Here is a 24,882-nt window from a genome sequence, read left to right as displayed (position 1 = left end):
ATTGTGATTTTAACAAGTTTAACGAACTGCACCAGATGAGATAGAACACTGACCTTAATGTTCAAAGCCCATAATTGCAGGTTCGAGTGAAGAGGGTGCAAAGTGTTGAATGACAGGTTAAATGGCCACATGTTGGGGACATGCGCCGCAAAACAGACAGGTTAAGAAAAACATTGGAACATAATGACCTAGTGTGCGGAATGACGCGCGCGCTCTCTCTCTCTCTCTCTCTCTCTCTCTCTCTCTCTCTCTCGCTGTCTCTCTCTCGCTGTCTCTCTCTCTGTCTCTCTCTCTCTCCTCTCTCTCTCTCTCTCTCGCGCGCTCTCGCTCTCTCTCTCTCTCTCTCTCTCTCGTTCTCTCTCCCTCTCTCTCTCTGTCTGTCTCTCTCTGTGTCTCTCTGTCTCTCTCTTCCCCCTCTCTCCCCCTCTCTCTCTCTCGTTCTCTCTCCCTCTCTCTATCTCTCTATCTCTCTCTCTCTCTCTCTTTCTCTCTCTCTCTCTCGCTGTCTCTCTCTCTTTCTCCTCTCTCTTTCTCTCTGTCTCCCTATCTCTCTCTCTTTTCCCCCTCTTTCTCGCTGTCTCTCTCTCGCTCTCTATTTCTCTCTCTCTCTCTTTCCTCTCCCTCTCTCTGTCTCTCTCTCTCTCGCTCTCTCTCTTTCTCTCTCTCCCTCTCTCTCTCCTTCTCTCTCTGTCTCTCTCTCGCTCTCTCTTCCCCCTTTCTCCCCCCCCCCCCTTTCTCCCTCTATCTCTCTTGTTCTCTCTCCCGTTCTCTCTCCCTCTCTCTCTCGCTGTCTCTACCCCTCTCTCTCGCTCTCTCTTTCTCGCTCTCTTCCTCTCTCTCTCTCTCTCTCTCTCTCTCTCTCTCTCTCTCTCTCTCTCTCTCTCTCTCTCTCTCTCTCTCTCTCTCTCTCTGAACGTCCCCTCCTCTCTGTGATTGACTTTTGTTCACTTTCGACAAGAGTCTAAAGCCAGCTTTCTTTTGATGAAAGCTTCTTTTCTAGATTGTTGATTGATGTTTACCTGACCTCGGTTTCACCGTCTGTTTTAACGCAGTCGTTTTTACTTTTAGTCAAGTTTTGACTAAATGTTTTAACGTAGAGGGGGGAATCGAGACGAGGGTCGTGGTGGTGTATGTATGTGTGTGTGTGTGTGTGTAGAGCGATTCAGAGTAAACTACTGGACCGATCTTTATGAAATTTGACATGAGAGTTCCTGGGTATGAAATCCCCGAACGTTTTTTTTCATTTTTTTGATAAATGTCTTTGATGACGTCATATCCGGCTTTTCGTGAAAGTTGAGGCGGCACTGTCACGCCCTTATTTTTCAACCAAATTGGTTGAAATTTTGGTCAAGTAATCTTCGACGAAGCCCGGACTTCGGTATTGCATTTCAGCTTGGTGGCTTAAAAATTAATTAATGACTTTGGTCATTAAAAATCGGAAAATTGTAAAAAAAAAATAAAAATTTATAAAACGATCCAAATTTACGTTTATCTTATTCTCCATCATTTGCTGATTCCAAAAACATATAAATATGTTATATTTGAATTAAAAACAAGCTCTGAAAATTAAATATATAAAAATTATTATCAAAATTAAATTGTCGAAATCAATTTAAAAACACTTTCATCTTATTTCTTGTCGGTTCCTGATTCCAAAAACATATAGATATGATATGTTTGGATTAAAAAGACGCTCAGAAAGTTAAAACAAAGAGAGGTACAGAAAAGCGTGCTATCCTTCTTAGCGCAACTACTACCCCGCTCTTCTTGTCAATTTCACTGCCTTTGCCATGAGCGGTGGACTGACGATGCTACGAGTATACGGTCTTGCTGAAAAATGGCATTGCGTTCAGTTTCATTCTGTGAGTTCGACAGCTACTTGACTAAATATTGTATTTTCGCCTTACGCGACTTGTTACTTTTAGTCAAGTTTTGACTAAATGTTTTAACATAGAGGGGGAATCGAGACGAGGGTCGTGGTGGTGTATGTGTGTATGTGTCTGTGTGTGTCTGTGTGTGTGTCTGTGTGTGTGTGTGTGTGTGTGTGTGTGTGTGTGTGTGTGTGTGTGTGTGTGTGTATGTGTGTGTGTGTGTGTGTGTGTGTGTGTAGAGCGATTCAGAGTAAACTACTGGACCGATCTTTATGAAATTTTACCTGAGAGTTCCTGGGTATGATATCCTCAGACGTTTTTTTCATGTTTTTGATAAATGTCTTTGATGACGTCATATCCGGCTTTTCGTGAAAGTTGAGGCAGCACTGTCAGGCTCTCATTTTTCAACCAAATTGGTTGAAATTTTGGTCAAGTAATCTTCGACGAAGCCCGGACTTTGGTATTGCATATCAGCTTGGAGGATTGTACCAGACGACGTTCTAACTGAAATTAATAGGTTAATGTTTCGCTTCGTGTGGCGCAAAAAAGACTGCAACAGAAAAGCATTTGAAAAGGTGAAAAGAACTGTTTTATGTAACGAAGTAAAGCAAGGTGGATTAAATATGATTGATTTGCGTCAGATGCAGTGTTCCTTTTTGTTAAGCTGGGTTGTGAACCTAACTCTGTCTAATGAAGACCAGAAATGGTCATGGCTCCCAAAAGCACTGTTTTTCCGTTTTGGGAGTCGCTTTGAGTGTTTTTTTGCGAACATTAATAGCAAACCATTTAAAGGATTGGACAGTATTAAATCGGAATTTTGGTCCGATGTGTTGAAGGCATGGCTTGATAACAATCAAGTCGATAATAATGGTAATTCTGTTTCCGGTTTGTTGTGGAACAACAAAGATATAATTTGTCAAGGAAACCCACTCTTTTTTGCGGATTGGATTAAAAGTGGTATAATGTATGTGAGCGATGTGTGTGAGAATGGACGTTTTGCTACCTATGAAGAAGTGTGTGAAAGAACTGGCTACACTGCAAATAGATTGCTTGAGTACAATGTTGTTCGAATAGCTGTACATCTCCTTTTAAGAAATGTCGATATAAACGATGTAAATTGTTCAGTCTGTGACATTCCGACCTTCTGTGGGAAAAAAGTTAAATCAGTAAAAGAAATTCGAAAGATTCTGGTAGGAAAACAATACAGCCAACCCTGTTCAGAAGGATTTTGGAGAAGAAAATTAGGATTTGAAATTGACGAAAAGAATTGGAACTTAGCAGCCACTGTCACTAGTGAAGTTCGATTACGTGTATTGCATTGGAAAATATTGCAAAACATTTATCCAACCAATATTTTATTGTGTAAAATGAAAGTGAAGGCTGATAAAAACTGTACATATTGTAAGGATGAACTTGATGTATTGGAGCATTTTTTCTTTGAGTGCCCAACAGTGCTCAGGTTTTGGAAATATATTGAAATGTACATTTTAGTAAACATTGGTGAAAGAATTAGGTTGAATGTTACAGATGTGCTTTTTGGTATAAAAAGTAACAGCAAAAATATGAAGAAGATTAATCACATTATTTTAATCGCAAAGATGTGCGTAAGCATTTTTAAAAAAACCGATTCACGATTAACACTGGAAATTATTTTTGGAAATCATGTTGTTTTGAGATTTCGTTAGTCTGAAGTTTTATTAATTAAAAACAAACTATTGTTTATTTTCTTTGATATAATGTAAAGACAGCCATACATTATGATGCGAATATTGTTTTAAAAAAAAGATCAATATATGATGACATATGATCATTTTGATGCTACACATGTTGACACGTATATTTTTTTTCACGTATGACTATTTTTAGTCCTTTTGTATAATGTACAAGTTTTTCTGAACCGCATGTAAATGAGAGAGTATGTGTGCAAACAGAAAATACCATGTTTGTTATCTAGTGTTTTATTAATTGAATAAAAAAAAAAAAAAAGCTTGGAGGCTTAACATTTCATTGATGAGTTTGCTCATTAAAGTTGTCATTAAAATCGATTTTTCGCAAACAGATTTAAAATTGATTGCATCGTATTCTTTATCACATTCTGAATCTAAAAATATTTACATATGTCATGTTAACTCTTAAAATGTGATCACAATTAACGAAAATAGATTAATTAGTCTTACGATTAAAATGTAAGAAATCAATCCAAAAATGATGTGATCTTATTCGTGATTATTTCCTGATTCCAAAAACATATAGATATGATAGGTTGTATTCAAAACAAGCTCAGAAAGTTAACAAGAATACAGAAAAGCGCGCTTTCCTGCTTAGCACAATACGCTACCGCGCTAATCTGGCGTGTCAATATCACTACGTTTTACACCGGGAAGGTGAGCGATTTCCTTCACGCGAGGATTGACGAAGCTGTACTGTCTTAGTGAATAAATACAGTGCGTTCAGTTTAATCCCGTGAGTTCGACAGCTTGACTAAATGTAGTAATTTCGCCTTACGCGACTTGTTTTTTCTTCTAGCGGAGACAGACGTCCCCGTCATTGTCTTGTCTCGGTCACTGTATACGGGCAAGGTGACCTGACCCAGCGATTCTGTACATTTTAGTTTGTTTCTCCAAGTATTCTTCAGAACTGCATGAGCATAGTCGACTTATGTGTGGTTCATAAAACCGTCAACCCGGATTCTATTCTTGAATACGTGGGCACATTCGGTAATCTGGCGAGATTTATTACGGCTCTAGTGATTTAGTGACGATTTTTTATTTATTTGTTTTTACTTAACACGTCTTTATATCTTTGAATGTCTTAACAGACACACTCTTTGTCTGTGAAAATACTTCTTTCAAGATTGATGAAGACAATTTTACCCGTGTATTCTGGTTTTCTCTTTTTCATCTTATGAACATTCTAAATGTTAGACTAACTTATTGTCTTGTACAGAATAACAACTGTGTGAATGGTGCTATACTGAATGAAAGAGTGTGACATGAAGTTCTTGTACATCATTGTAAAGAGTGTGAATGACGTTTTTAGTTTAGATGTCAAGCGCTTAGAGCAAGCCTTTTTAACGAAAGTTTATGATTTAGCGCTATATAAATCTTCTTCTTCTTCTTATTATTATTATTATTATTATTATTATTATTATTCTCCAGGTGCGAACAGAAAACCACGAGACCACGGAGAGCTTAGTTGACGCCATCACACACGGAAGTACGTCAGAGCAGCTGAAGGCGCATGCGCTGTACCGCTGGTTAACCAGCCAGAGTATGGTGTATTATGGCAAATGCAAAACGGCAAAAGCCAACTCTCCCACAGGCAAACTCCGGCAACTGTCCGAGGGGAAGACGTGCTATGCTGCCCTCTACCAAGAGTTGGCCAAGTAAGAATTTCTGTTTTGGTTTGTTTTATTCGGAGATTATGGAGACTGTTGTTCCATGAGACGTTTTCATTACATATATTTGTGTCTTCTGCTTTTTGAGTCACTTGAGAAAATGTGACTCTATGTAATCGGTCAGTGTTAGTCTGTCCGGCCGGCCGTCCGGCCGTCCGTAGACACCACCTTAACGTTGGACTTTTCTCGGAAACTATCAAAGCGATCGGGCTCATATTTTGTTTAGTCGTGACCTCCAATGACCTCTACACTTTAACGATGGTTTCGTTGACCTTTGACCTTTTTCAAGGTCACAGGTCAGCGTCAAAGGAAAAATTAGACATTTTATATCTTTGACAAAGTTCATCGGATGTGATTGAAACTTTGTAGGATTATTCTTTACATCAAAGTATTTACATCTGTAGCCTTTTACGAACGTTATCAGAAAAACAAGGGAGATAACTAGCCTTTTCTGTTCGGCAACACACAACTTAACGTTGGGCTTTTCTCGGAAACTATAAAAGTGACCGGGCTCAAATTTTATGTGAACGTGACTCCCAGTGACCTCTACACTTTGACGTCTGCTTTGGTGACCTTTGACCTTTTTCAAGGTCACAGGTATGTCTTGAAGGAAAAAAATTGAAATATCATATCTCTGAAACTATTCATCGGATTTGATTCAAACTTTATAGGATTATTCTTTACATCAAATTATTTACATCTGTATTGTGTTGTGAATAGCAATTTCTTCCTGTCCATCTGATGCCTCATATAATATTCAGAACTGCGAAAGTGACTCGATCGAGCGTTTGCTCTTCTTGTTAACCCAGTTTAATGGGCTGAATGCAAGTTTGTACCAAGAATTGGCCAAGTAAGAATATGTGTTTTGGATGGGTTTATTCGGAGATTATAGAGATTTTTTTTCTATGAGAAGTTTTCCTTACAGCGAATTGTGTCTTTAGCTTTAATTACCCAATGGTAATGGGCTGAATTGTTTGTCATTACCATTTTGTATGCCACTTAGCGATTTATTTTCTTGCTAAAAATGTAAATTTGTTAAAAGCAGTTGGCTGTTGAAGCGGAAACAAGTAAATTTGTAAAAAGCAGAAACAGTTGCCGTTGAAGCTAAAACAAGTGAATTTGTAAAAAGCAGAAACTGTTGCCTTTAAAGCTAAAACAAGTGAATTTTTTAAAAGCAGTAACTGTTGCCGTTGAAGCTAAAACAAATACATGTGTAACAAGAGGCGAAGCCTTCAAGGCTCACGTAAGAAATCGACAAACAGTAACACAAACTCAATCACTCCGTCACACATACACACACACACACACACACACACACACACACACACACACACACACACACACACACACACACACACACACACACACACACACACAGTAAGCATAGGTGAAACTATGCAAAGAAAGCGAGACCCTGGATCTGCCAAGAAGTCTCGGCCCGCTCACAATAACAATGACCGAGACTTTCAGTAATTCCTTTGCGTGACGTCTAACCCTCTTACGTCATAATGTGACGTCTTCAAATAGTTTCTATCACACACGTCGAACACTTTTGACCGAGACTGACGTAATCCATAGACTCGGAAATGTTAAAGTTTCTACCACAGACATACACACATACATACATACGCACGCACGCACGCACGCACGCACGCACAGACAGACAAAGTTTATCATCGCATAGGCTACACTTACGTGAGCCAAAAAGCAGTTACTGTTGCCGTTGACCACTGCAAATGCTTAAAACATTCAAACAAAGCAGCATAACCGTATTGAAATAAGGCTTCTGCTTGAACGATTACAGCGGACTTCGTTTCACACATTTGTCATTGTCTGTGTGTCCCTAACAGAGCGGCGGGACTCAAGTGTGAGAAGATTGACGGGTACGCCAAGGTGCCCGACTACCGCCCGGGCACGCCCATGAGCACCAACGCCAGCAACAACCCCTACAAACACTCGTGGAACGCCGTTCTCCTGGGCGGGCACTATCACTTCCTGGACGCCGGCTTCGGGGCTCTGCCCTGCAAGTTCTTCGTGGAGCACTTCTTCATGACGCCTCCAGACGAGATGCGCCTCTCCCACTTCCCTAAAGACAAGCGGTGGCTGCTCATGACCCAGTCTCTCTCCGTGCACGACTTTGAGAGCACGCTGAAGACCTGGCCCACCATGTTCGCCTTCAACATCCGCCCTCTCAACATGAAGTCTGTCTTGAGGTCGTACGACGGGAGGCTGAGCATCACGGTGTTGCTGCGGAACGTGGCCGTGACGCCTCAGCTGGAGTACGTAGGACCTGGCACGCCGCAGGACACTGACGCCCTGGCCTTCAACATCGACCAGGAGATCCGCAACGTGGACAACGCCGAGACCTTCCACCTCAACCTGCCCGAGGAGGGGACGTACTACTTCACGCTCATGGTGCACGACCTGGAAGAGGATGAGGACATCCCGGCTTTTCAGTATAGAGTGGACTACAAGGACGAACTCCTCTAGTCCAAAATCTTAAAGACTTTGCTCATGTTGCAAAAGACAGACTGCTGTATCAAAATACGTACTACTTCACGCTCATGTTGCACGACCTGGAAGAGGATGAGGACATCCCGGCCTTCCTGTATCGAGTGGACTACAAGGACGAGCTCCTCTAGTCCCTAAAACACTTCGCTCATGTTGCAAAAGACATTCTGATTTATCAAAATAGCCGAGGAAGGGACCTACTACTTCACGCCCATGGTGCACGATCTGAAAGAGGATGAAGACATCCCGGCCTTCCTGTAAGAGCTGGCTACAAGGACGAGCTCCTCTAGTCCAAAATCGTTAAAACAATTCGCTCACGTTGCAAGAGACAGACTGATGTATCAAAATAGCCCAACACTGCATGTTGAGTAAAACGTACGAGCTCATCCAGGAATACGCATAGGCTGCATAGTGAGTGTGCCTATAGGAAAGAGCACGCCGAAGATTTCTCACGCACAGGGTAAAGAAAATGACTTAGACTGCTGTGCTTTAAAGCCACTGACTCTGAAACGTTTAGAGAAGACTTCAGCCTTTCAGAAAAAAAGCTTTTCTGGCTTGCAAATTGGGGTTCTTTGGGTTGACAAGTATCGGTTCGCTGCCAGGATGAACGTCCTCAACTAAGACATAACAACTTAGGAAAAAAGAGAAGGTCGAAGCACATCCCTTTCTTGAAAGCTGTAGCAGCGAGATCATAGACTCTCCCTTTGTCTTTGCCGTGAAAGGCTAGCTAACAACCATTGGGCAAGCATGCTATCTAATACTCTATGAGAAACAGTGTCTGGGTGGTGCTGATGTGTGAAAAGGTCATCGTAACACAAAAACACACGCGATATGCGCAACGAGAAAAGACCTATATGTGACATACGATATCTGCTCTTCAAGCTTGGTTCCACAGCAAAACAAAAAACTAAACAAAAACACACATTGGAATCCCCAGTCAACCAGAGCTAAAAGGCGAATCACAGTTGGCATCTCGGAAGAACTGCTGTCGGAGATCCTTAAACTTAGGCGTGTTCTATGCTTTGAACTTTAAGTTATCTCGATCGCCTCAGGTCTGCTCATAGTTACAGACCTTGGATGAAAGAGCAAGATCAAGCGATTCCGAAAAAAATTCATGCAAGTGATAATATGCGTGGTTAAAAATATAACTGAAACGAGATTGGCCAGCGGGACGGAATTCACTACATATTACCCAAAAGAGCCCAGCGAGATGGAACTAACTACACATTTTCTAAAAGGGGTTTGCTTCATGAAACATTACACGTGCATCAACATGATAACTGAAAGTCACGCAAATGCTTTGTCTAACTGGGACAACCTGCCGCCCCACCTACCACAGAATGTTCGACGTACTAATGTACACTTTCTCGTGGAGGAGAATAGATTTCTTGACTACATTTCAAGAACCGATTCGAGACTGTAAAAAGTGAAGAGAGAGGAAGAACTGATTCTAGACTGTAAAAAGGAAAGAGAGAGGAAGAACTGATTCTAGACTGTAAAAAGTGAAGAGAGAGGAAGAACTGATTCTAGACTGTAAAAAGGGAAGAGAGAGGAAGAACTGATTCTAGACTGTAAAAAGTGAAGAGAGAGGAAGAACTGATTCTAGACTGTAAAAAGTGAAGAGAGAGGAAGAACTGATTCTAAACTGTATAAAGTGAAGAGAGGAAGAACTGATTCTAGACTGTATAAAGTGAAGAGAGAGGAAGAACTGATTCTAGACTGTAAAAAGTGAAGAGAGAGGAAGAACTGATTCTAGACTGTAAAAAGGGAAGAGAGAGGAAGAACTGATTCTAGACTGTAAAAAGTGAAGAGAGAGGAAGAACTGATTCTAGACTGTATAAAGTGAAGAGAGAGGAAGAACTGATTCTAGACTGTATAAAGTGAAGAGAGAGGAAGAACTGATTCTAGACTGTATAAAGTGAAGAGAGAGGAAGAACTGATTCTAGACTGTAAAAAGTGAAGAGAGAGGAAGAACTGATTCTAAACTGTATAAAGTGAAGAGAGAGGAAGAACTGATTCTAGACTGTATAAAGTGAAGAGAGAGGAAGAACTGATTCTAGACTGTATAAAGTGAAGAGAGAGGAAGAACTGATTCTAGACTGTAAAAAGTGAAGAGAGAGGAAGAACTGATTCTAGACTGTAAAAAGTGAAGAGAGAGGAAGAACTGATTCTAGACTGTAAAAAGTGAAGAGAGAGGAAGAACTGATTCTAGACTGTATAAAGTGAAGAGAGAGGAAGAACTGATTCTAGACTGTATAAAGTGAAGAGAGAGGAAGAACTGATTCTAGACTGTATAAAGTGAAGAGAGAGGAAGAACTGATTCTAAACTGTAAAAAGTGAAGAGAGAGGAAGAACTGATTCTAGACTGTATAAAGTGAAGAGAGAGGAAGAACTGATTCTAGACTGTATAAAGTGAAGAGAGAGGAAGAACTGATTCTGGACTGTATAAAGTGAAGAGAGAGGAAGAACTGATTCTAGACTGTATAAAGTGAAGAGAGAGGAAGAACTGATTCTAGACTGTATAAAGTGAAGAGAGAGGAAGAACTGATTCTAGACTGTATAAAGTGAAGAGAGAGGAAGAACTGATTCTAGACTGTATAAAGTGAAGAGAGAGGAAGAACTGATTCTAGACTGTATAAAGTGAAGAGAGAGGAAGAACTGATTCTAGACTGTATAAAGTGAAGAGAGAGGAAGAACTGATTCTAGACTGTATAAAGTGAAGAGAGAGGAAGAACTGATTCTAGACTGTATAAAGTGAAGAGAGAGGAAGAACTGATTCTAGACTGTATAAAGTGAAGAGAGAGGAAGAACTGATTCTGGACTGTATAAAGTGAAGAGAGAGGAAGAACTGATTCTAGACTGTATAAAGTGAAGAGAGAGGAAGAACTGATTCTAGACTGTATAAAGTGAAGAGAGAGGAGGAAAGGAACAACACTGAAATATGAAACTTTTGCGCGCGTGTTAGAAATGCGTGCGTCTGATGGTGACCTTAAATACGTAGACTGATTGGAGAGTTGATGGACTGGTCATGGGATCAGCTGAAAGGGCTGATGCTTTGAATGAGCAGTCCGGTCCTGTGATTATACTGACCAATTACATTTACAAGAAGATGGACCGATGATGTGGTGCATGGCAACACTATGTGATCACACAAAAAGTGATTTTGTGATTTGTCAGTCAATGCATTGATTGAGCAATTGCCTAATTCAAAAACGGACGGTCTGTGTAATGCAAGGAAATCAAAGCCTTTGTAACTTATCTTGATTTTTACCTGTTCATTTCTGCTGAATTCTTTTTTGCCGAAAGTTTACCAGCAAATTGATCAATGGTAGCCTATGTAGGGCTTTTTTGTGTTGAAGGTAAAGGGGGGGGGGGGTTTATTTTAATTTTAATTTTTAAATCAAATTCTCAAAGAAGGGAACGAATATTATTTCTTGTATTTGCGGTTCCTGGTGTGGCAGTGATTTGCCTTATGTCATATGCCGTTTTTGACGTCCAGTTTTGCGCAAAGCCATATTGGTTTGATGTAATTTGTTTAAGAAGGCGCATACATAGGTTATGATACTTTTGAAACGAAACCTTAGGCATGCATTGCCAATTGTAAAACAAAAAATATGTGTAAACAGAATGCAGAAAGCATAACGATCAAATCTCGGCGAACGTTTATCATTCGGAAGGGTAGATCTATTCTTCATTTCGCTCACGCATTTCGGTAAAAGCGTGGCAAGGGCAATATATGTGGTCAGAATTCAGGCACGCTTCAAGATCTGGCCATGGAATTGAAGAATAAGGACTGTCTTGTTTCCTACATAGTATCGAGTCATCATCCTTGAGCATTTGAACACAGGAAATGTGTATCTTGTGAATAGGGGATCATGGGAGCAAGGACGTTTAGACCTGAGTGTCAATTTAGAAGAAAAAATTAAAATGAAAAAATAAAATATTGTAAGAACACTCTGCAATGTTCATGCCATTCTTTGAAGTGTTCAGGAGTAGAGCGCTGCATGGCTGATATTCGCGTGCAAAACAGATCGAGGCGTCAAATCATAAAACTTAAAAGATCCCAGTGATATTATCAGACCTTGCTGGTTTGCTGGATTGTTTTCAAACAGAAAACGAGTTTCATTCAGCGGCAGAGTGCATCAGAAGGTCAAGCGGCAGAGAAACATAATACTACATGGCTTGCTGAGTCGTACCAGATTTACACATTGCTTTATCAAAATATTCAAAAGCTCGCGTTCGCTCGCATTTTAATATTTGAAAAAGCAACTCGTGCAAATCTGGTATGACACAGCAAGCCATGTAGTATTCTTTATATACGTCAAAAGTGGATATGTCACCAACTCATGTCCCTAAAAGGAAAATTTCCTGTGAGGACGTTAAGGACCCCCATTTCAGTTTCATGTCAGAACAGATTTTGCAGTTGCAGGCTAATTTCTTTTCTTTTTTTAAAGTCGGGTCAATTTTTTGGGTGAGATGATAAACGTTTTGCTTTGGGAGTCCGTCCAGTGTGATTACACTTTCAAGCTAGAAGTGTATTGATGGAAAACTCACCACTTGTAATCTGTTTCTCTTTTTCTTTTGTTGTTGTAAATAGCGGTTCAATGCGGAAATCAGCATGAGTTGTGAACTTTGTGTGGGGCTGATTTTGCTGGTGGATGGGAAAAGTAAACGTCACAATGGCAATGGAGATATCTTTTTTACTTGAATGTTGTACATTTCAATGAAAACCTTACTGCAAAATATATGACAAATCAAAATAAAGAAAGGTGTTCTTTTTGTGTTAATGTGTATAAAGTGTAAATATTTTACAGTATGTTTGTAATTTCGTCCCAGTTGTACATTCGGTCAGTGTTGGCAATTTTGAAAATGTCCGTCCTTTTTCTTCTACAACAGTCCTGATCAATTTCTGTGATATGTTTATTTATTCTTAAAGTCGTCGGTGAGCTGTGTATGAGACCGTGCGCAGATATTAAGTTAATAAGTTTCTTGTTTGAATACAAAATAGTTGTCATAGTGTCTGTACCAATGCTAACAATTCTTTCCGTCCGATTTGTGTAAATAAATGTACAATTATTTACTACAGGTAGATGTGATATGTACACAATTGTCATGAAGGAGTTTTCTTTCGGACAAATTGTTTTATTTTACATACATTTATTCGTATCCGTCCCGATTTCACAACTGCTAAATTCGTCCGTCCATTCCATATTTATTGATTGTGCTACAGTTGCAGAGCGTTTGTTTTTGTGTGTCATGATTTGTACAGCTGAAGTTTAGTTGTGTACAGGATACATTTCCAAAATAGTATGGTTCTGCGTGTGGGTTGTTTTTTTAACCTTCGCCGTTAGTCGTGGGTCCGTGTGGTCCCAGAATGGTGTTTAATTGCAAATATCTCTTAAACGAGTTGGACTTTTTTAAAGAGCTTTTAAGAATGCCTCAGGCACCTAAAACGCTCTTATGTCCTAACATTTCAGCGAGAATTAATAATTTTAAAAAAAGGTCATATTTAGACTACAAACATCGTGGGGCCGTGCTGACCCATGTGTCTCAAAGAAGGAAATGAGAAGCATGGATCCGCACGGCCCCACGATGACTTCCGTGTGTAGTCGATAACCCGGACGGGCGAAACTCTTTGGAAAATCAAAGAATATTTTCATGATGTTATAGTTGCTAGCGAATAGTGTGAACAAAAATGCCTAGTTTTGTCGAAGAACATTTTAGAAGTTGAAACTTTGCGTTTGTACAACAAAGTTTGCTCAAACATGACCCACACCCAAACCTGTCTTGTTCCTCAACCCCTCTTTTTACACCCCCGGTATAGGGGTGTGTATAGGTTTCGGTCGATGTGTTTGTTTGTTTGTTTGTTTGTGTGTTTGTGTTCGCATATAGATCTCAAGAATGAACGGACCGATCGTCACCAAACTTGGTGAACAGGTTCTATACATTCCTGAGACGGTCCTTACAAAAATTGGGACCAGTCAAACACACGGTTAGGGAGTTATTGGTGGATTAAAATTATACAAGGACTTATAGAGGGACATCTTAATGGTCAAAGGGAAATAACCATTCTCACTCAGTCACTGCCACCAACTGAGAAGGTTATTTCCCTTTGACGGGGGTGTTTTTCCTACCTCGGAGGAATTTCTTGTTTTTTCTCTGCCTCCCCTTCCCCTTCTTGTCCTCCTCCGTGTGTTTTTCTTCTCCAAAGAACATCCTTACTCCCTTGCTTCCCTGCCCTTTCCTCTTAAAACATACTTATTTTGTAATGGTTCCGTCCAGTAGTTCATGCTATTTATTAAGGTTGCTACATAATCCCTTAAAATCTCAGCGAATAATTAAACTATTGTTGTGGAGCAAAGGGTGCCATTGTTATATCATTGTATATACCACATAGAACTTTACGCTAAGGCCACAAAAAAAAATAGTCTGTTTACGGTAACCCGACCGACCCTATTTTTTTCGCGCGACCCTAGACTTTTTTTTGGCATTTGGGGAAAAAAAAAAAAAAATCTTGGTTTTTTTGCAAAATAACGTAAAAATATGGTTTTTCGGAAAAAAGAAAAAAAAATCCCGACCTACCGACCCTATTTTTTGGGCCTATGTTACCGTAAACAGACCTTTTTTTTTTTTTTTTTTGCCTAATGTATATAGATATAGATAACTGAGGAGAACTTATTTGTCATCAATGTTTCACGGCGCCCTTATGTTATTTCATCGTAAAAATCAAAACTTCATCTGTCAAACTAAAGGTACGAACTTTTGGTAAGTGTAACTGTTGATCAACGCAAAAGTCAAATATAAATGTTTAGCACAGCCAAGATTCAGTCATCTTACATTGTACTCACACTTTGAGTGAAAGTGTAGGAATATAGTGATAAGTGTGATGGCTACACATTTACATTACTGCTGCAAACGAGTACGTGTGTGCGTGTGAAAATGCATTTGGGTTTGAATCACGCTTGCTTCGAGTTTTTTTATGAGTCTTGCCTGCTTGTGATTTTTTTTTTCTCACGCACGTTGCAACACATTAACTCCGCACATTTTTACACACTTTTTGCAGCAGTTTTTGGTATTGGTAAACCTTTGCTATTGTCTATATTTGTGTGAATTAAGTTGTCCGGACAAATCTTCTTTTTTTCAGGATTTTCAGGTGCTTGCCCTTCTATACATAGTGTTTGACCCCGTCGCGTCCACTTATTTATTATCCTTACGAGTCAACCCCCTCCTTCCCCCCTCCTCCCCCTCCATTTTCCTCCTCCTCTTTTCAACCCCCACACCTATACCGCGTAAATAAAGAGGCTGGAGCCCAACTTTAATCTCTTGGATTGTTTTTGCTTATCTACTATCTGTATTAATTAGTTAATGTATTTATTTAGTATTTATTTATTTATTTATTTATTTATTCATTTGTTCATTTATTAGAATTAGCATTATTTTTACAGTTTTACTATTTCAGATCCCTTTATTTTTTTCTGGGGTATAATTTAATAAGTTTGTGATTGTTGTGGTTTTTTTCGTGTTTTTTGTGTGTGTTTTTAATTTTCTATAGGAACTCACAACTAGGCTTATTTTTATTTATATGTTTTTTTTTATTGTTTTTTTTAAAGAAACCCCTTGTTATTTTTGCTGGCTTGCCCCTTCCTCTGGAAGCATTTGTGTGTGTTTTTATGTTCCGTCCACTAGTTTAACTATTCCGTCCAAATGTTTAATATTGAATTCTCCGTGGTTTTATATTCCTTCCTCTTTGAAAGAACCCCCTCGTCATTTTTGCTTTGTTGGCCCATTTCTCGGGAAGCATTTGTTGTTCCGTCCACTGGTTCAAACGCTCTGCCCAGTGGTTTAGGCTTCTTACAACCAGGAAGCTCCGGGCTTTTGCATGGGTTTTTTTATGTTGAGAATGTCAGCGTAAAACACGAAGCTGGACGTGTGTTCGACTCACAGGTGAAACACCGATGAAAGCTGTGCGGAACTTGCCAGGCCAAAGTAGGCTAATTAACCGTAAAACTAATCAAGATAATGCATTAATTGTGTACATAAAACCATCAAAAAGACACGAAGAGAAGGGGTGGTTTACGACTTAGTCTCAAGTCTGAGCGGACTTGCCTTGGCAGTGCGAAAGATCTGCTGGTTAGTCTTCGATAAAATAACAGCAGAAAATGTCCTTGCCAAAGACGTAGACACACAAACACCGTAAAAATAGTAGGCTACTGTTTCAGCGGTGTGCCCTCTTCAGTGACGAACAGCAACAAAAAGGTGACAGAAGGAAGAAACTAAGCCCAGAAGAAGAACCTAAAGTAACAAAATGTTAGTTTTGGTGAAAAGAATAAGAGCTAAGTCTTTGTTCGACATTTTACATGTAAGAAATGTATATTATGTGTAAGATAACGTTCGAAAACAATCGAGAAAAAGCGAGTGGTTACAAAGAGGACATTGCAGATTTAATTAAAGTTAAAACTCCTCTGCAGCTATTCAGAGTTTTCTGCACGTTTTCTATCAGATGATTTTGTGCATGTTTAGAACGCTTTTGCACAGGTAAAATTAAGAAAAGACAAATATGGAATGCCGATTGTGGCCCTTCTTTCGCATAGTTGTGTTTGTTTGTTTGGTTTGTCAGTTTTTCTGTGTTTTGGGGCATGTACATAAACTACCCATACAATATAGAGTGGAGCCGCTTCCCCCCTTTTATTCGCTGTATTGCTTGTGCCATATTTAACCGCTACAAAAAAATTGTCGTCTGAGTAATTTTATTCATATGACGGCATCATCTTCGGCCACAGACAGTATTATTGTTGTAAAGAGAGAATGCCGCACTTACATACGTACGTACTATGGTTTCCAAACTGTTTATCATCAGATCATATATTAATAATAATGACAATAAAACACACAAACTTTGCTCGATTGTGTTTTGGGCTTTGAATTACTGATTTGATGAATGTACGCGATCGAGTGATAAGTTGTGCGTGCATGCTTCTCTGTATGAGTTTGTCAACGTGTCTTTCTGAGTATCTGTCTGTGTTCTTGTTTCTGTCGATCTGTTTGTCTATGGATCGGTCCATCTGCCCACAGTGTGCGTACGCCCAAGCGTGTATCTATGGAAAACCGTTTGGCTCATAACCTATACGAGCGTAAGAAATAAATCATACGCGCGTAAGAAATAATTCACACGCGCGTAAGAAATAATTCATACAAGCGTAAGAAATAATTCATACGCGCGTATGAAATAAAAGTATTTATTCCTCCCCTTTTTTGCGTGTTTCCCCTCCATTTTCTTTCAAACCTTGTTCGTTCCGTGTTGCGTCTGCTTTTTGTTGTCTTTTGTGTTCTTGTTTTTCCTGATGAAGCTTCCATAAGCGAAAATTCGTACCGTCTTGTCTCGTTCTTGTATCGGTGAGTACAGTATTCCTTTGTTTTTTAACTTTATTACACGTGCGTTAATTATTTAATACACGTGTAATAAATAATTGTATTTCTTACGCGCTTATGAATCATTTCTTACGCGCGTATGAGTTTTAAGCCAAACGGCTTTTTATACGTATCAGTCTGCGCGCGAGAGTCTGTCTGTGTCTATATACGTCTGTCTGACGGTGTTTGTGTGTTTGGCTGTGAATGAATGCAAATGCGCTAGTACGCTGTCATACAGGAATCAAACACAACTCCAAATGTAAGTTCCCTCCACTGTATTAATCAGTTATGACAGCATACACACAAATACACACAATCATGAACATAAAGGTTAGATACTCAAAAAATCCGGTACTCAGTTTTGTAGCAAAAAACAACTAGAGATGACAATCTCGTACAATTGCGCTATCAAAACTCTCTACTCTTCAATCAGGTAAAGAAATACAACCAGTCCGTGACCTCATAGGCGCACGATATCTATTTTAAGTGTAACGACTCACGGCTCTTGTATAGTCAAAAATCACCGTCTACTCTGTCTACTAAATAGTCTGTATCTCTCAAGTAATCAAGTTCTTGTAGACATATTTTAATTCTGGTCCTACACAGAATCACACAGCTTCTATAGCCGTACACTAGGAAATGTATTTACTACTAAATCCTTTTACTGGCGACCTCGGTCTACGCAGTAACTATCGCCCAGTGACCTCTAGGGTCCAACTATACGGACACAAAATAACCGTGCTCTAGCGTCTATAAATCCCGTCGAATCTCCGCTAGGCGAGCCAATAGGTAAGATAATTACGGCGACTTCTCAGATCCTTGGTGCCGTCATCTGGTCGCTACCTTCCTGTCTGACCGGTTATACGACGCACTGCACAACATAAATAGCGGACATCTTGTCTTAGATATCTGTCTGCTATGTTTAAAGTTACAGTGTTAGTCGATTCAACTTATGCGATAAACATTAACGATACTCAAATGCTTATTCCATTTACCTGTTAACAAACACTGTACATAAGGAAGACGTGGAACTTGCGAAGAAAATGCGAAAAAGTGTTTGTGGGTTATCGTCCTTAGTCACATGCTGGCGGCGAAAACAAAATGGCGGATCGCGTAGGTACCGATCGCGTGCGAGGTGGTGGGGAATTTTGCTCGGCTTTTGGTTGCAAGAACGCCCGTTACAAACAGAGCTGCTTCGGGAAAACTTTCCACAAGTTCCCTAAAGAAGAAAAAAGGTGGGTTGTGCAGTGATTATTTCATCAGGTTTACCTTCTTCAGAATGAGAATGCAATGGCTCGAGTCAACTCACTCAGTAGACTACAGCGTCAGCGAGTACTTACGACTGTGATTGTGAGTCAGCAGTCAGTACAAAACAACAGTTTACACTTGATGACAAACTACCCGTGGGCATATGTGCCGAATCCTTTATCAAACCTTGCTTACGGGAAAACTACAGTACAAAGGGGCGGGGATATAGCTCAGTTGGTAGCGCGCTGGATTTGTATTCAGTTGGCCGCTGTCAGCGCGAGTTCGATCCCAGGTTCGGCGGAAATTTATTTCACAGAGTCAACTTTGTGTGCAGACTCTCTTCGGTGTCCGAACCACCCCCCGTGTATACTACATTGGGTGTGCAGGTTAAAGATCCCACGATTAACAAAAGGGTCTTTCCTGGCAAAATTGCTTAGGCACAGTTAATAATTGTCTACCATACCCGTGTGACTTGGAATAAGGCCGTGAAAGGTAAATATGCGCCGACATGGCTGCAATCTACTGGCCGTATAAAATTTCATCTCACACGGCATCACTGCAGAGCGCCTAGAACTGTACCCACGGAATATGCGCGATATAAGCCTCATTGATTGATTGATCGATCATCCGTTTTGCGTTTAGGCAGAGCGTTAGATTTAGACTGAAGATCTGATTTAGCTTTTTTTTGTCTTTCCTTTTTGCTTAGTTTAACAATAACAGTTGTTTTTATTGTCAAACTAGGTGCAGAATATGGATGCAATTCACAAGGCGAGAGGACTTTGAAAAGCTGCAGCCAGCTGATGTTCAAGGTCTCAAGCTTTGTACTGATCACTTTGAGGCCAACCAGTAAAACAATCCTTCAGAGAGGGGATCACTTGTGTGGAATGCTGTCCCGACATTGCTTGCAGTGCCCATTCCACCACAGAAGGTTATTTATTTATTGGTTTTAGGTTTTTGCAAACCAACGAAGCACACTATTAAATGCAGGTTGAGTAATGACAAGTTTGAGGCTGATGTAAGAATTGAAAAAACCAGCATCGTTCCCATCAAATAATGCCTGTTTGCATTTAGCGCAAAAAAATGATAAGGCCAACAAAAAAAAGTAGTTACTTATTTTGGATCGACGTCTTCATTAAGATGATATGATTAATTTATTTTGCCGAAAAACAGCCCCAAATGGTAAAAAAAAGTATAGGGTCGGCGTCAACAACAAACAAGTCGCGTAAGGCGAAAATACAACATTTAGTCAAGTAGCTGTCGAACTCACAGAATGAAACTGAACGCAATGCAACGCAGCAAGACCGTATACTCGTGGCATCGTCAGTCCACCGCGCACGGCAAAGGCAGTGAAATTGACAAGAAGAGCGGGGTAGTACTTGCGCTGAGAAGGATAGCACGCTTTTCTGTACCTCTCTTCGTTTTAACTTTCTGAGCGTGTTTTTAATCCAAACATATCATATCTATATGTTTTTGGAATCAGGAACCGACAAGGAATAAGATGAAGGTGTTTTAAAATTGATTTGGACAATTTAATTTTGATAATAATTTTTATATTTTTAATTTTCAGAGCTTGTTTTTAATCCAAATATAACATATTTATATATTTTTGGAATCAGAAAATGATAAAGAATAAGATGTACGTAAATTTGGATCGTTTTATAAAAAAAATATTTTTTTTACAATTTTCAGATTTTTAATGACCAAACTCACTCATTAGTTTTTAAGCCACCAAGCTAAAATGCAATACCAAACCCCGGCCTTCGTCGAAGATTACTTGACCAAAATTTCAACCAATTTGGTTGAAAAATGAGAGCGTGACAGTGCCGCCTCAACTTTCACGAAAAGCCGGATATGACGTCATCAAAGACATTTATCAACAAAATGAAAAAAAACGTATGGGGATTTCATACCCAGGAACTCTCATGTCAAATTTCATAAAGATCGGTCCAGTAGTTTAGTCTGAATCGCTCTACACACACACACAGACAGACAGACAGACACACACACACACACACACACACACACACACCACGACCCTCGTCTCGATTCCCCCCTGAACGTTAAAATATTTAGTCAAAACTTGACTAAATATAAAAAGGTGTATGTTTCTGGTCACCCGACCCTACCTATGTTTTCCCGACGACCCTAGACTTTTTTTTTGCATTTTCAAAAATAAAAGGGGTATTCAAAAATCGATTGTTTTCCTGTTTTTCGACAAAATAAGTTAAAAAGATGGTATAAACAAGTCGCGTAAGGCGAAAATACAATATTTAGTCAAGTAGCTGTCGAACTCACAGAATGAAACTGAACGCAACGCCATTTTTCAGCAAGACCGTAACTATACTGGTAGCGGGGTAGTAGTTGCGCTAAGAAGGATAGCACGCTTTTCTGTACCTCTCTTTGTTTTAACTTTCTGAGCGTGTTTTTAATCCAAACATATCATATCTATATGTTTTTGGAATCAGGAACTGACAAGGAATAAGATGAAAGTGTTTTTAAATTGATTTGGACAATTTAATTTTGATAATAATTTTTATATATTTAATTTTCAGAGCTTGTTTTTAATCCGAATAAAACATATAAATTTATATTTTTTTGGAATCAGCAAATGATGGAGAATAAGATCAACGTAAATTTGGATCGTTTTATTAAGTTTTTTTTATTTTTACAATTTTCAGATTTTTAATGACCAAAGTCATTAATTAATTTTTAAGCCACCAAGCTGAAATGCAATACCGAAGTCCGGGCTTCGTCGAAGATTACTTGACCAAAATTTCAACCAATTTGGTTGAAAAATGAGGGCGTGACAGTGCCGCCTCAACTTTCACGAAAAGCCGGATATGACGTCATCAAAGACATTTATCAAAAAAATGAAAAAAACGTTCGGGGATTTCATACCCAGGAACTCTCATGTCAAATTTCATAAAGATCGGTCCAGTAGTTTAGTCTGAATCGCTCTACACACACACACACACACACACACAGACACACAGACACACGCACATACACCACGACCCTCGTTTCGATTCCCCCTCGATGTTAAAATATTTAGTCAAAACTTGACTAAATATAACAAGTCGCGTAAGGCGAAAATACAATATTTAGTCAAGTAGCTGTCGAACTCACAGAATGAAACTGAACGCAATGCCATTTTTCAGCAAGACCGTATACTCGTAGCATCGTCAGTCCACCGCTCATGGCAAAGGCAGTGAAATTGACAAGAAGAGCGGGGTAGTAGTTGCGCTAAGAAGGATAGCACGCTTTTCTGTACCTCTCTTTGTTTTAACTTTCTGAGCGTGTTTTTAATCCAAACATATCATATCTATATGTTTTTGGAATCAGGAACCGACAAGGAATAAGATGAAAGTGTTTTTAAATTGATTTGGACAATTTAATTTTGATAATAATTTTTATATATTTAATTTTCAGAGCTTGTTTTTAATCCGAATATAACATATTTATATGTTTTTGGAATCAGCAAATGATGGAGAATAAGATAAACGTAAATTTGGATCGTTTTATAAATTTTTTATTTTTTTTACAATTTTCAGATTTTTAATGACCAAAGTCATTAATTAATTTTTAAGCCACCAAGCTGAAATGCAATACCGAAGTCCGGGCTTCGTCGAAGATTACTTGACCAAAATTGCAACCAATTTAGTTGAAAAATGAGGGCGTGACAGTGCCGCCTCAACTTTCACGAAAAGCCGGATATGACGTCATCAAAGACATTTATCAAAAAAATGAAAAAAACGTTCGGGGATTTCATACCCAGGAACTCTCATGTCAAATTTCATAAAGATCGGTCCAGTAGTTTAGTCTGAATCGCTCTACACACACACACACACACACACACAGACACACAGACACACAGACACACGCACATACACCACGACCCTCGTTTCGATTCCCCCTCGATGTTAAAATATTTAGTCAAAACTTGACTAAATATAAAAAGAAAGTTTATAAAAAAAATCTCCACCTTTTGTCATGTTAGGCCACAAAAAAGTCTGTTTAAGGTAACATAGGCCCCCCAAAAATAGCGTCGGTAGGTCGGCTTTTTATTTTTGTATTTTAGCCATCTAAATATTTTAATTTAATTTTAATTTTATTTTTTAATGCCCCCAAAAAGTCTAGGGCCGGTGGGAAAAAAATAGGGTCGGTCCGGATACCGTAAACAGATTTTTTTTTGTTTTGCCTTACCAGAAACATACACTTTTTTGTGGCCTAAGACCAATGCCATGAAATTGGAAGAATTGTTTCATTGTGACTGGGTGTTGGTTTTAAGCTGTGCTTTAAAGTTGAGTTTGTCAGTTAAAGAGCTGTGCATTTGCAGGTTGCTAGTGGAAGGAAGCCACCATCGCAAAGGGTAGCTACAAATGAAGCCAGCACCGACCTGTCGCCTGATGCACAAATTGTTCAACCAGGTAAGAGATTTTTAACCATGAAGAACACCCTGACATCAAATAATGTTTAAACCCATCCATTACATAGTTGATAATTGCTGTATAGCGTGACGGGCGCTGTGGCGGGGTGGTAAGACGTCGGTCTCTTAACTCAGAAGGTCACAGTCGAGGGTTCAAATCCCGGTCGTGGCCGCCTGGTGGGTTAAGTGTGGAGATTTTTCCGATCTCCCAGGTCAACTTATGTGCAGACCTGCTAGTGACTTATCCCCCTTTATGTGTACACGCAAGCACAAGACCAAGTACGCACGAAAAAGATCCTGTAATCCATGTCAGAGTTCGGTGGGTTTTAGAAACACGAAAATACCCCGCATGCTTCCTCCGAAAGCGGCGTATGGCTGCCTAAATGGCGGGGTAAAAACGGTCAAACACGTAAAATTCCACTTGTGCAAAAAATCGAGTGTACGTGGGAGTTTCAGCCCACGAACGCAGAAGAAGAAGAAGAAGAAGCTGTATAGGGCGGATGCATGGATGGATGAAATTGTACGTGTAGTTCCCACACGTAAAGATGGGAAACATATCCTGTTAGAGGCATGGTGTGTGAGGAGTTTACCTGGTACTGTTGTCCTAATGGCCTCACCCATTCAGTACCAAACAAGGTCAATTACATCATTGTTCCACATCGTATCCATTGTTGCTAATACACTTCATTTCTGGCCTGCCTTCCTACACTATTGTTTATTTTCATTTTGTGATCTAATTACAAGTGTTTTAATTTCTTCCAGGTTATAACTTGTTAAGGTTATGTTATTTTATGTGTGTTTTGTGTGTGTGTGTTTTCTTTTTTAGATGACATTCAGGCGATCCTGGAGGACATAGGATGTAAAGCATCAAAGTCGTCATCCTCCCCAACCCCTCGTGAAGCGGAACTTCGGCAGAAGGTCAACAAACTGAGGAGCAAGGTTTTCTGATTAGAAAAGAAAACGATGGAACCCCGTGTAAAACGAGCGAGTAAATTAGCCAAGCCTCCCAAGAAAGACTTTGTAATAGAACAGTTGTCTCATATATTATCAGGCGAGGCGAGCTATTTTGCCATTTATGCCTGTTACATATTTACCGGTTATCTGCTGCTGTGTCCAATCCTGGCAGAGATGGGAACGCATGTTACCAAGGAGCCGAAGGAGAGTCAATGAGATGAGAGAATGTGATTAACAATTGCCAACTCTCTCCGTACAAAGAGGGTCCAAAATTGTATCAAAATATAGATGGTGGGGAATTCAAAATAAAACAAGTCGCGTAAGGCGAAAATACAATATTTAGTCAAGTAGCTGTCGAACTCACAGAATGAAACTGAACGCAATGCCATTTTTCAGCAAGACCGTATACTCGTAGCATCGTCAGTCCACCGCTCATGGCAAAGGCAGTGAAATTGACAAGAAGAGCGGGGTAGTAGTTGCGCTAAGAAGGATAGCACGCTTTTCTGTACCTCTCTTTGTTTTAACTTTCTGAGCGTGTTTTTAATCCAAACATATCATATCTATATGTTTTGGGAATCAGGAACCGACAAGGAATAAGATGAAAGTGTTTTTAAATTGATTTCGACAATTTAATTTTGATAATAATTTTTATATATTTAATTTTCAGAGCTTGTTTTTAATCCAAATATAACATATTTATATGTTTTTGGAATCAGAAAATGATGGAGAATAAGATGAACGTAAATTTGGATCGTTTTATAAATGTTTATTTTTTTTTACAATTTTCAGATTTTTAATGACCAAAGTCATTAATTAATTTTTAAGCCACCAAACTGAAATGCAATACCGAAGTCCGGGCTTCGTCGAAGATTACTTGACCAAAATTTCAACCAATTTGGTTGAAAAATGAGGGCGTGACAGTGCCGCCTCAACTTTCACGAAAAGCCGGATATGACGTCATCAAAGACATTTATCAAAAAAATGAAAAAGACGTCTGGGGATTTCATACCCAGGAACTCTCATGTCAAATTTCATAAAGATCAGTCCAGTAGTTTAGTCTGAATCGC

General features: G+C 39.4%; 1 protein-coding gene and 1 long non-coding RNA gene across 2 annotated transcripts in view; both read left to right on the top strand.

Annotated features, from left to right (window-relative positions):
• LOC138964257 (uncharacterized) overlaps nucleotides 1-10,208 on the top strand; it is a 60,690-nt gene extending 50,482 nt beyond the window's left edge. The window contains exons 7-8 of the mRNA XM_070336161.1: nucleotides 5,030-5,256; nucleotides 7,119-10,208. Of these exons, the coding sequence (XP_070192262.1) occupies nucleotides 5,030-5,256; nucleotides 7,119-7,758 (867 nt within the window). The 3' untranslated portion in view covers nucleotides 7,759-10,208. The remainder of the gene's footprint in view (nucleotides 1-5,029; nucleotides 5,257-7,118) is intronic.
• Nucleotides 10,209-19,180: 8,972 nt separating this feature from the next.
• On the top strand, nucleotides 19,181-24,472 carry LOC138963940 (uncharacterized). Its single transcript, XR_011454967.1, has 3 exons — nucleotides 19,181-19,363; nucleotides 22,772-22,862; nucleotides 23,688-24,472. It is a non-coding gene; the product is annotated as an uncharacterized lncRNA (long non-coding RNA).
• The last annotated feature ends 410 nt before the right edge of the window (nucleotides 24,473-24,882 follow it).

Source organism: Littorina saxatilis, linkage group LG4, assembly GCF_037325665.1.
Source record: "Littorina saxatilis isolate snail1 linkage group LG4, US_GU_Lsax_2.0, whole genome shotgun sequence".
NCBI lineage: Eukaryota > Metazoa > Mollusca > Gastropoda > Littorinimorpha > Littorinidae > Littorina > Littorina saxatilis.
This window is presented reverse-complemented; position numbering and strand designations above follow the sequence as displayed.